Raw genomic sequence first — 12,491 nt, forward strand, 5'->3', positions numbered from 1 at the left:
TTCTATAGAGAAATCTCGTTCGTTGTAATGTATTTGATTATGTTGTTCTGTTGCTTTTTGCTGTTGTTGTCTCTATGTATTCTTCCCTGCAATTTCCCCCTGTCTTCTTTGTTTTCTTCTTTCAATCCCCTCCTACTCCGGTCCGGCTGCGCCAAACATTAAATAAATCCATTTAATAAAGTCAAATACAAATAAGGCAAAAAGAGAAGTATCCCTTATGTAAAGCAATTCTGCACAGCAAATATGGGCATCAACATCAACAGTATGTTTTTCCTGAGCGGCTGGACAGAATAGGTTAAAAAACAAATACAGCAAGAAAAAAAGCGCAAAGACAATTAAGTTCCATTTCATTCCTGTCAGAGCAGAGAGGAGATGAACACCCACTCTGTGCAAAGCCACTGCTCTTTCTGCCTTAATTGCTTTACAGTGTAAGATCAATATAAAATCTTCATCACTGTCACACTTTAATAAAAACAAACCTCTCATTCATGTTAATGAGCCAATAGATTTGGTTTGCTCGTGAATATCACAACCCTTAAGTCTTTTGATCAAATTTGATATTCTAACACAGTGGTTCTCAAACTTTTTTCCCACCAAATACCACCTCAGAAAAAATGTGATCCTCCAAATACCAACATAATGACCAACATTAAAAAACAGTAGCGTGGTTGGCGTAAAAATTAATTAGGAACAAGGCAGATGTTTTATTCAACAAGTATATTTAATATTTTTGGACACTGTAACATTACACACAATTTGAACAGTAACGCTGTGTTTGAATATGTAATTAAAAGGGAACTGCACATTTTTTGGAATTTTGCCTATCGTTCACAATCATTATGAAAGACATGACGACAGATGTTTTTTTTGTTTTTTTTTAATGCATTCTAAATAATAAAAAAACGTAAATAAAAGTCAACTTATAGCGCAGCCAATGGGAGCGCCTCAATTTCTCCCATAAAATCCAATAAATAAACATTCAAAAACCAATAACAAAACTCATTCTACATTTTGTGACTTGAATATAAACCAAGTATCAGTGATATTGTTATTATAAGCGATAACACAGACAAACTATTTATAGGGGCGACATGATCACTACATTGTGTCCCTATGTTTACATCATCGAGTGGTCTGCTGTTTCCTTGCTTCCTTGCTCTCTGTAAGTTTATTGTAGATCATAAATCATGCATCTCACCCGGATAGAAGAAGTCTGAGTAGGTATTCCGACAAGTTGGTACACTTTGACAGCCATTTTGGACCAGAAAATGGCCAAAACGACACGAAAAGACAATTGGTCCCCTCTACCCACCCCGTTTTTTTCCAGAGAATTAGGAGATATTCTTCACCTAAATAGGAATATGTGAACATCCCAGCAGTCTGCATCATGACAGCAGACGTTGTACAGTAAGTGATGTTTTATTATGTTTGTTGGCTCTCATAAAGTCTACCGTGATCAGAAATCAGTGATGTTGTCGATGGAAAAAGTGAACATTGTGATGCGTTTGTGAAACTAATATGCCGCCGTGTGCTTAAAATGATCAAAATACGTAAATATTAAATGTTATTATAAACGTGCCTGTTACTACATTACATATATGCTTACATCATGTGTGGTAAAATCTTAATGGAGATGTTTGAATGTTTTGTTAAGGGCGTTGTAGGCGGGATTGCGCGGCTCACATAGACTCCATTGTAAGCATATGTTTGATCGCATTTATTTATTATTTAGGATGCAAAACCGAAAACATAAATAACATCCATCGTCATGTCTTTCATAATGATTGTGAATGGTTGACAAAATTCCCCAAAAAGTGCAGTTCCCCTTCCCGTACCACTAGATAGAGTATGTGTACCACAAGTGGTACACGTACCACAATTTGAGAATCACTGCTCAAGCATTTAACAATGTAGAACAGAAAAATTCAACTCAACTAAGAATAAAAAAAAAAAAAGAATTTACAGTTCTAATCATAATTTGCTATGATCCCTAACAAAAGTCATGTCACTTTTCCATTTTGTAGAAACAACAGCCTGTAACCCGACTTTCAATTAACCCGTTGTTTTTAGAAATGTCTCATATGAAAGATAGAACCCTCCCAAATTATATTTAATATAATGAAATTAAATTTGCTTCACTGAAGAAAAAAATAATAATTTAATGAACACAGAAAGGTCAGATTTTGGCAAGAATAAGTAGTGGCGCTGTGAGATCCATATCTTGTCAGACTTTCACAAGCCTGAACGACTGCATCCATGTGGTTCGACAATGATTCATACAATTAATTGATGAGGTTAGCAGGAATAGCAAAGAAGAGTTCATCAAGATTCTGTAGTTTCGTCTTTCTACCCCAGACATGCTCAATGATCTTCATGTTTGGCCAGTCATGGAGCACCTTGATCTTCTTCGCCTCAAGGAACTTTGATCTAGAGATGGAAGTATGCGATGGAGTTCCATCCTACTGCAAAATGTGACCCCTTTTATGGTTGGGAATGTAAAAGGTAAATAATATTTCTTGATATTTTAGACTATTGATATTGCCTTCCACCCTGCTAATCTCTCGCATACCCCCATACTGAATGTAACCCCAGACCATGGTAATTCCGTCCAACAAACTTAGCTGTTTTCTGTGTGAATCTCAGATCCATGTGGGCTCCAGTATTTGCAGTATTTGATGTGATGTATTTCAACCCAAGATTCAAATCCTCCTTCTGCCACTTTTCTAGCATCCATTCTTTTAGCAGGCTGTGGGCCTTGGCCGGGGGGTCGGCAACCCAAAACGTTGAAAGAGCCATATTGGACCAAAAATACAAAATACAAATCTGTCTGGAGCCGCAAAAAATTAAAAGCCGTATATACGTCTTATAATGAAGGCAACATATGACATAAGTGTCTATATTAGCTATAATAGCCTACTATCAAAATTACTATGTGCCTCAGGCTGAAGCAAATCTTTGTAGACAGAACTGTTGAAATTTAATAGTCATTCTTCACACTTTTACAACATTAGAAACTATTAGTAAATCAGAGGCTAATCAGAACGTGAGATAACTCCTGGAAATTACTGGCTTTTAATGGCCAAAGGTGTGTCCAACTTGTGTCCAAGTTAAAGGAAACGGCAGGCTGTCTTCTTTTAATAGATTTATTACAATCTTTGGCAAGCTTGGTAATGTTTGCTGTGGTCTGGAACAACGTGGCACACAAACAACTATCATAAATGCAGCCAATATTACATACATGCAAAACTAAATTACATACAAAGAGGATAAAAGTAAAGGAAATTAAATGAGTTCAAATATACCTACAAACGAGGCATAATGATGCAATATTTACATACGGCTAACCTAAATAGCATATTAGCGTTGATTAGCTTGCAGTCATGCACTGACCAAATATGCCTAATCAGCACTCCAACAAGTCAATGACATCAACAAAGCGTACCTTTGTGCATTCACGCACAGCATAAAACTTTTGGTGGACAAAATGAGACAAAGAAGGAGTGGAAGATTTTACATGTAAGCAAACTGTTTGCTGTCACAGTCCACACTATGGTGAGTTCAAGAACCACCGAAATTAGTAGGACAAAACGATGTTCACCAAATACTCTCATCAGTGAAGCATACACACAAACATATTAAACAGTGGGCTTTCTCACAATTGGGAAGGTTTGTGTCATGTTTGTCCTCAAACAGAAAACATACTAAAACAAAAACATTATTTTCAATCCTTTTTAAAAATGCTCCTGGGAGCCACTAGGGCGGCACTTAAGAGCATTTTATCATTGTTTCTTTTGTTAACATCAGAGTTTGTTCTTCAAAAAGATCATCCCTAGAAGCACACAGCTTATGGACAGGGAACCACAGTTAAAATATACATCATCATACAAAATACAAAACATTTCGAAATCTACCCACCAAATACCCATTTACACTTTCATTCATCTTTAAATCCACCAAATCAGTCTCAATATCCTATTATTCAAATTTGATTAAAAGGTTGCATCTTGAAGATCTGCGACCCCCTTGCTGACCCACAGCCTTGGCAAATGCCAAACATTTTTTTACTTGCCTTTTGATTAGTGTTGGTTTCTGGGCACTAATTCGACCATGGGGGTCATCTTAAGACATAATTCTACAAAGTGTTCTAGTTGACCGGGTACTTCAGGGAAACAGGCCTGGTTGAGCTCTGCTGCAGTGGAAAAGGGGCTGGCCTTGGATATTCGAGCCAACAAACGGTCCTTCCGAACAGTTGTCTTGCAAGGTCTGCCGGACCTGGACTTGTCCAAAACATCTACAGTCTCTTCAAACCTTTTTATCATATTTTTTACTTGACGCTGAGACACATTGAAGGTGTCAGCCACCTCAGAAGTGGATCTGGTCTTCAGCCTTTTGATAATCAATGCTTTGTCTCAGGGTGGATCTTAGGGTTTCATCAGAGCTGGGGAGAAGTCAACACCGACTGCCCGGAACACCTCCTCTGGCCTGTTGGCAACAGCACGCGACTGGGAGCTGTCAGTTGATCTGGGCAAGCAGTTGAAGTTCCTCGACGTGGTTGCCAAAACAACACTAAGGCCAGATATTGTGCTTACCTCAATGACCTCCAAGCAGGTAATTCTCTTGGAGCTCATAGTGCCTTGCGAGGACCGTATGGAGGAGGCCAATGAGAGGAAGAGCGCAAAGTACTCTCATCTTTTGGAGGAGTGTCGGAGCAATGGGTGGCGAGCGATATGCCAACCCATTGAAGTGGGAATGTCGAGGGTTTGTGGGCAAATCCCTCTGCGGGGCCTACAGAATGCTTGGCATCACAGGGGCCAGCCAGCGAAGGGCCATCAAGTTAGCCACTGATTGATTGATTGATTGATTGATTGAAACTTTTATTAGTAGATTATACAGTACAGTACATATTCCGTACAATTGACCACTAAATGGTAGCACCCGAATAAATTTTTGAACTTGTTTAAGTCGGGGTCCACGTAAATCAATTCATGGTAAATGCAGCAGAAGTAGCATCAAGGTGGCTGTGAATCAGGAGGGGAGAGGTGTGGCATGTAGGGCAGAAGCGCTACCTGGACACAGGCTGGGGCCCGATCAACCCTGGCTGGGTCGCCTAAGGGAGGGGGTCTGATTGTTGAAAGACCCGAAACCCACTGTGATCCTATCACTGATTATGTGTCCAGTTGCACCACTGGTGTATCTAAAAAGCATGTTGTCAGAGGTCAAGTTACAGTTGATGTGAAAGTCTGGTGTGTTAGGGTTCTTTTTATACACACCCACTAATTGACTGATCAATTAGTGATCACAGGTGAGGCTGTAATTTAGGATTGGGTGCGTCATATGACAAGGCGACAAGACTTTTTGTCCTTGCAAAAACTGACTCAGTGGGCTTTACCAAGCTGTGATTGTTAGAATGCTTTTCAGCAGTTTCGTTTAGCACCAAAACAGTTGAAAAAGAAACAACAAAGAAGAACAAAAAAGCTGTTGGGATTGAAATGAGCCATTTCTTGTAAAAATATATATATACATATTTGAAGGGCACTTAAGGTCAACTTGTACCCAGGGGACAATAATTTTGTCAGGGACTGTATGTTATTTGTCTCTCCAACAGCGTCCTTTGTAATCAATTATGCAAATGAGGCATTGGTGTCATCGATCAACTTCTAGCATCTTTTATAACAGCCTATAGCTACTTTCCTTACTGAGGAGTCGACAACACTGGAAGATGAAGAGAGATCAGAAGAGACTAAAGACAGTGAAGATGGAGATGGAGAAGACATACAATTTGAGAACACAGATGCAGAGGATGAGACAGAAGAGCCAGCAGAGAAAACAGTGGAGATGATTTTCATTTCGACCCCAAAAGGGACAAGCGGTAGAAAATGGATGGATGGATGGAATTTCTGGTTAATTAAAACTAGCATTAGGAGGCCATGGTGCAGGGAGAGCTGTGGACATCAGTTTTAAGGTATAAGTCGACATTAAAATAGGCCAAATCGGTGTTTCAAATGCATCATGAGAGTAAAGTCTCATTCTTGTCTTTTTCTGAAATTTGGCAGCCTGAGCATAGATATGTGAGCGACATGCTAACATGCTAGTGGGGTTGTCTGTGAAGTGTTGGGTATACAGTATACACGAGACGGGCTCATCAAGTTAGGGGATGGTACTGTGTCATCTCCAAGAGGAAGGAGTTTTTCCTTAATGATGTCATAAACAAGTTCAAAAGTGACCATTTGGACACTTCTTGTGGAGGAGATGAAAGATTTTTAGCACAAAACACATTTAACTGTTAGAATATCATTAAAAAGTCACTTTGCAGAATAAAATACTTCTAAGGTCATCAAGCATTATTTTATAATTTATTGCAACATAAAATGACTAACAATACTATTGTTATGGTTCAAACACCTGCCGCCTCTCACTCTGCTGTGTGCTCCGCGGGCGTTTGCACTGCAGTCACTCTGCAATCAACACACCCGACGCTGATGAGTCTCCTGCCTTCATAAGCCAGCGTGTCCTGCGTTCCAGTATCAGAACATAGCTACTTGTACCTGTACAGTAAGCCTTACACGTCTCTCACTTTATTGCTCATGTGCTTCTTTGCTCTTTGTGTTTCCCCTCCGTTGTGCTCATTGTGTCTTGTCCTGTATCGTCATCCAGCAGCCCTTCGTCATCCCCTGGTTTCGAGATGTGTGTCTCGTCTCCCTGGATCCCCTATGGAGTCTCTGCTGCCTCCTTGGATCTCGACCTCATGCCCGCCCTCGGACCACGACGCCTCAGTGAAACGCTTATATCAGGTCATCTTGAGTTTTCATTCTGGATCATTTTAGTTTTCCAACTTTGTAAGAACACTTTTCTGTTCACAAGTTCATGAAGGCATATGACTGGACAAATAAGGTGTGAAAGAACCTGACCTCAAGCCCATCAAACACATTTTGGAATGAAGTAAAACTTCTCTCAGGTCCAACATCAAGGACCTCATTTTTGTGGAAACAAAAGTCTAAATGTCCCAATACTTTTGTCCATGTACTGTAGCTTATCATTATTATAATTATTACTATATAAATATTATTGAAGAAACAAAATGAATCTGAGTGGTCAAACAAATTGCAGAACATTGAAAAACGCATTCGCAAGATCACACACACACGCACACACACCAAACACATGTTTATACATATATATATATATATATATATATATATAAATATATATATATATATATATATATATATATATATATATGTCTTAAAAATAGTGTTCGATACCGTGGTAGAGCGCAATATATGTATGTGATTTTTTTCCCACACATACATATATATATATATATATATACATATATATATATATATATATATATATATATATATATATATATACACACACACACACACACAAAAATATACATATATTTACATAAACATATACACACACACATATATACACTGTATACATATATATATATACGTATATGTACACTTTATATAGATATAGAGATATATAAATATACGTATATATACATATATACACATATATTTATATATATACATATATTTATATGTATATAATATATTTATACCTATATATGTGTGTATATATATATATATATATATAAACATATATATGTATATATATGTATATATACGTATATATATATACATATATATACGTATATATATATACATATATATACGTATATATATACATACATATATATACGTATATATATATATACATATATATATATATACAGTATATACATACATATATATATACATATATGCATACATATATATACATACATGCATACATACATATATATATACATATATACATACAAACATACATATATACATACATACATACATATATACATACATATATATACATACAAACATACATATATACATACAAACATACATATATACATACATACATACATACATATATATATATATATATATATATATACATGTATATATATATATATATATATATATATATATATATATATATATATATATATATATATATATATATATATATATATATATATATAATATTGATGATGATGGCTGAAGGCACAAGTAACTGATAGTTAACTTTTATAATTTCTTGGTGGAAAATATGCAATCTGTTATTCAAACCATGTTTTTTTATGTTCTACAATTAAATGTTACCTTTCTAAGTGGCAGTCACTTATAGCAATATGTTATTACTTTATTACTGCCAGGGAAAAATATACTTTTTTTATTTCATTTTGTAAATCAACAAGTTATGTGACCTTCACTTGTTTCGGTATTGTTGCCAACGGCAAAGCAAACTCATTGGCTAAGTTCTATTGGCTTCATTTATACATGTTGTGTTGGACAGATTGTTTTTATTTTTTTATTTTATGAAATCATATTCAGAATGTTTGAGTTGCTTGTTGTGTATCAATTAGATAATATAAAAAAAGAAATATAAATATAAATATATTCCAGGATTTTTTTTCAGCTCAGTGGCAATAATTTTACTGTAAAAATAACAGTGGTACAGGTTTTTTCATTAACATTGAAGAGCAAAAACCACTGTAAGTTTTACAAAGGTACAATTCTAGCAGTTGAGCTTCCACTTTTTACTCTACAGATTTTTGATTCACTGTATGATTGAAGGTCATGAAAGAGTAAAAGTTCCCCTGAGAGTTGAAGAAACTTGCAGAGACAATTGTGGTAAAAAAAAAACATTTTAATTTCCATCACTCCTCGCCGCCAACAAGCCCATACAAGTTAGCGTTGTGTTTTGGAAGCTGCTCTAATCTTTCGTCTTCTCGCTCAGTTTGTTCCCAGTTCAGTCCCCTAAACGAGCGTCCCCGTGAGGCTCCTGCTCCTCCAGGACTTCTGTCCTCACGATCCTGGACGGACTCTGAGCGGACGGAGGACAATGACGTCTCTCTGCTGTCTGACAGGAGAACACCTGAGCTGCACTCGCTGTTGGAGTCCGCACCTGCAGAGAGGCCATCCCACACAGGAGGAGGGACAGATGGTGGCATAACTTCATAAACAAACGGCGGAACGAGGAAAGACAGGCTGCACAAACAATCCACCAGACGAAATATGCCAGCTCCTCTTTCAAAGTAATCCATTTGTTATTTGGAAACATCCCCACGAGATGAAGTTCATTAAATGTCAGTAACAAACTTTGGACCTAATTTTGCTCAAAAAAGACATAATACAAATCTTTTCTCTGAATTAAACCAAGTTGAGACTTTGATTGTTACAGTAAATAAACTCCATTTATATCCTATTCTATTTCAAATATCGTCATTGTGGTAATCATTGGGCTAAATCTGCCTCTTTGTCGCTGCTTTTTCAGATTTGTGTCACGTGACTAAAAAATCTGACACCTCATTGGCTGGTTCTGAGACACCATCGATTGCTTAGAGCAGGGGAGTCAAACTCAAATACAGAGTGGGCCAAAATGTAATACTGAACAAAGCCGCGGGCCAAGGTTGAACAAATTAACCTTTAACGTACTCTACGAGCTATCGTCACGTCCGCTTTTCATCCATTTTAACATCATTCAGACCAAGTCACAAGATATGTGCGGCTTCTGTAAGCACACACGAGCGAATGCAACGCATACTTCATCAACAACGATACAGGTTACACTGAGGGTGCCAGTATAAAAAAAACGTTAACACTGTTAGAAATATATGCTACACTGTGAATCTACACCAAACAAGATAGACAAACACATTTCGGGAGAACATCCGCACCGTAACACAATGGCCTAGTGGTTAGAGTGTCCGCCCTGAGATCGGTAGGTTGTGGGTTCAAACCCCGGCCGAGTAATACCAAAGACAAAAAAATTGGGACCCATACCTCCCTGCTTGGCACTCAGCATCAAGGGTTAGAATTAGGGGTTAAATCACCAAAAATTATTCCCGGGCGCGGCATCGCTGATGCCCACTGCTCCCCTCACCTCCCAGGGGGTGATCAAGGGGATGGGTCAAATAGTATGTGTGTGACAATCATTGGTACTTTAACTTTAACTTTAATAAACACAACAGAACAAATACCCAGAATCCTTTGCAGCACTAACTCTTCTGGGACACTACAAAATACGCCCCCGCTACCACCAACCCCCCCGCCCCCACACACACACACACACACCTTGTAGCGTCCCGTAAGAGTTAGTGCTGCAAAGGGTTCTGGTTTGGTGTGGATTCACATTGTGGCGCATATTTCTAACAGTGTTAATGTTTTTTATTCGGCTACCCTCAGTGTAACCTGTATCGCTGTTGATGAAGTATGCGTTGCATTCCAATGTGTGTGTGTGCAGAAGCTGCCTTGGCTGGCTGTCTGGCTGGAGGATCGGCGGGCCAGCTTTAGTGTTAATTTGATTTCGCCTCAAGGGCCAAGTGAAATTACACGGCGGGCCAAATTTGGCCTGCGGGCCGGAGTTTGACACCTATGGCTTAGAGTCTTAATTTGCTAGAAGTGGATCTGGATTTTTTAAAGCAACGCATTTTTCTCTACTAAATCGGTATAAACTGAACTTTAAAACACTGTGTTTTGCTCAAAATGTTTTATTCAATGGAATTGTCAAAATAAGGTGATGTAAAAAAAAAAACTCAAATCGATCAAAGAACAAGTAAGTTTGATCATATTACGCCTATTCTGGCTCACCTGCCCTGGCTTCCTGTGCACTTAAGATGCGACTTTAAACCTCTTAAGGCTCAAGCTGTTTGTTGACATGCTTTTTTTATTTCTCTTTGCTATTTGGGCTAATTGGACCCTAATTAGAATAAAAACTAAAAATCATCTTTTGGTATGATGTACTTAGTCCATAAGTACACAAATGTGTACTTAATGTGTAGTGACATGCTAATTTTTATTTTAACCCTTTTTTTTCCGAATTCCATTGTATGTTATACTCTTCTGACACCACCAGATAGCAGTATAAGTGTCCATATGTTGGCATAAGACCCCAATTAAGTAGTGTACACAATTTTGGAAATAAGAGCTAAAAGGTGCTGTCCACGCATGTGGCCACTAAGATCTTTAGAGGTTAAGGTTTTACTACTTACGTATAAAATACTAAACGGTCTAGCTCCATCCTATCTTGCTGATTGTATTGTACCATATGTCCCGGCAAGAAATCTGCGTCCTAAGAACTCCAGCTTATTAGTGATTCCCAGATCCTAAAAGGGCTCGCTCGCTTAAATAAAAACTGCAACTTTTTCCCGTATGTGAGAACATGCAGTCGCGATGAAAAGTTTACATACACTTGTAAAGAACATAACGTCATGGCTATCTTGAGTTTCCAATAATTTCTACAACTCTTATTTTTTTGTGATTGGAGCACATACTTTGGTTCTTTTATGAATTTATGATGAGTCTACTGAAAATGTGACCAAATCTGCTGGGTCAAAAGTATACATACAGCAATGTTAATATTTGCTTACATGTCCCTTGGCAAGTTTCACTACAATAAGGCGCTTTTGGTAGCCATCCACAAGCTTCTGGTTGAATTTTTGACCACTCCTTTTGACAAAATTGGTGCAGTTCAGCTAAATTTGTTGGTTTTCTGACATGGACTTGTTTCTTCAGCATTGTCCACACGTTTAAGTCAGGACTTTGGGAAGGCCATTCTAAAACCTTAATTCTAGCCTGATTTAGCCATTCCTATACCACTTTTGACGTATGTTTGGGGTCATTGTCCTGTTGGAACACCCAACTGCGCCCAAGACCCAACCTCTGGGCTGATGATATGTCCTGAAGAATTTGGAGGTAATCCTCCTTTTTCATTGTCCCATTTAAAGCACCAGTTCCATTGGCAGCAAAATAGGCCAAGATCATAACACTACCACCACCATGCTTGACAGTGGGTTTGGTGTTCCTGGGATTAAAGGCCTCACCTTAAATGTAACTTAGATATTGGGTTTCACTATGTAAAGCGCTTTGAGTAACTAGAGAATAAAAGCGCTACATAAATATAATTTAATTTACTTCACTTCACCTTTTCTCCTCCAACCATATTGCTGGGTATTGTGGCCAAACAGCTCAAATTTTGTTTCATCTGACCACAGAACTTTCCTCCAGAAGGTCTTATCTTTGTCCATGTGATGTCAGATAGAATGTTTTTTGTGACCAACAAATATGTGCTCCAATCACTCTATCACAAAAAAATAAGAGTTGTAGAAATTATTGGAAACTCAAGACAGCCATGACATTATGTTCTTTACAAGTGTATGTAAACTTTTGATCTCGACTGTATATATCCATCCATCCATCCATCTTCTTCCGCTTATCCGAGGTCGGGTCGCGGGGGCAGCAGCCTAAGCAGGGAAGCCCAGACTTCCCTCTCCCCAGCCACTTCGTCCAGCTCCTCCCGGGGGATCCCGAGGCGTTCCCAGGCCAGCCGGGAGACATAGTCTTCCCAACGTGTCCTGGGTCTTCCCCGTGGCCTCCTACCGGTCGGACATGCCCTAAACACCTCCTTAGGGAGGCGCT

The 12,491-nt window shown here is 38.3% G+C and overlaps 1 protein-coding gene across 2 annotated transcripts in view; it reads right to left on the minus strand.

The window, feature by feature from the left end:
- Positions 1-12,491, minus strand: part of tex264b (testis expressed 264, ER-phagy receptor b) — a 142,314-nt gene that overhangs the window by 4,041 nt on the left and 125,782 nt on the right. The window contains exon 4 of one of the 2 annotated variants that reach the window (XM_061923602.1): positions 8,701-8,979. The exons of the other annotated variant lie outside the window; for it this stretch is intronic. Coding sequence (XP_061779586.1) covers positions 8,732-8,979 — 248 coding nt within the window. The 3' untranslated portion in view covers positions 8,701-8,731. Of the gene's footprint in view, positions 1-8,700; positions 8,980-12,491 lie in introns of those variants that run through there. 2 annotated transcript variants of the gene reach the window in all.

This window comes from Nerophis lumbriciformis, linkage group LG28 (assembly GCF_033978685.3).
Source record: "Nerophis lumbriciformis linkage group LG28, RoL_Nlum_v2.1, whole genome shotgun sequence".
Classification (NCBI taxonomy): Eukaryota; Metazoa; Chordata; class Actinopteri; order Syngnathiformes; family Syngnathidae; genus Nerophis; species Nerophis lumbriciformis.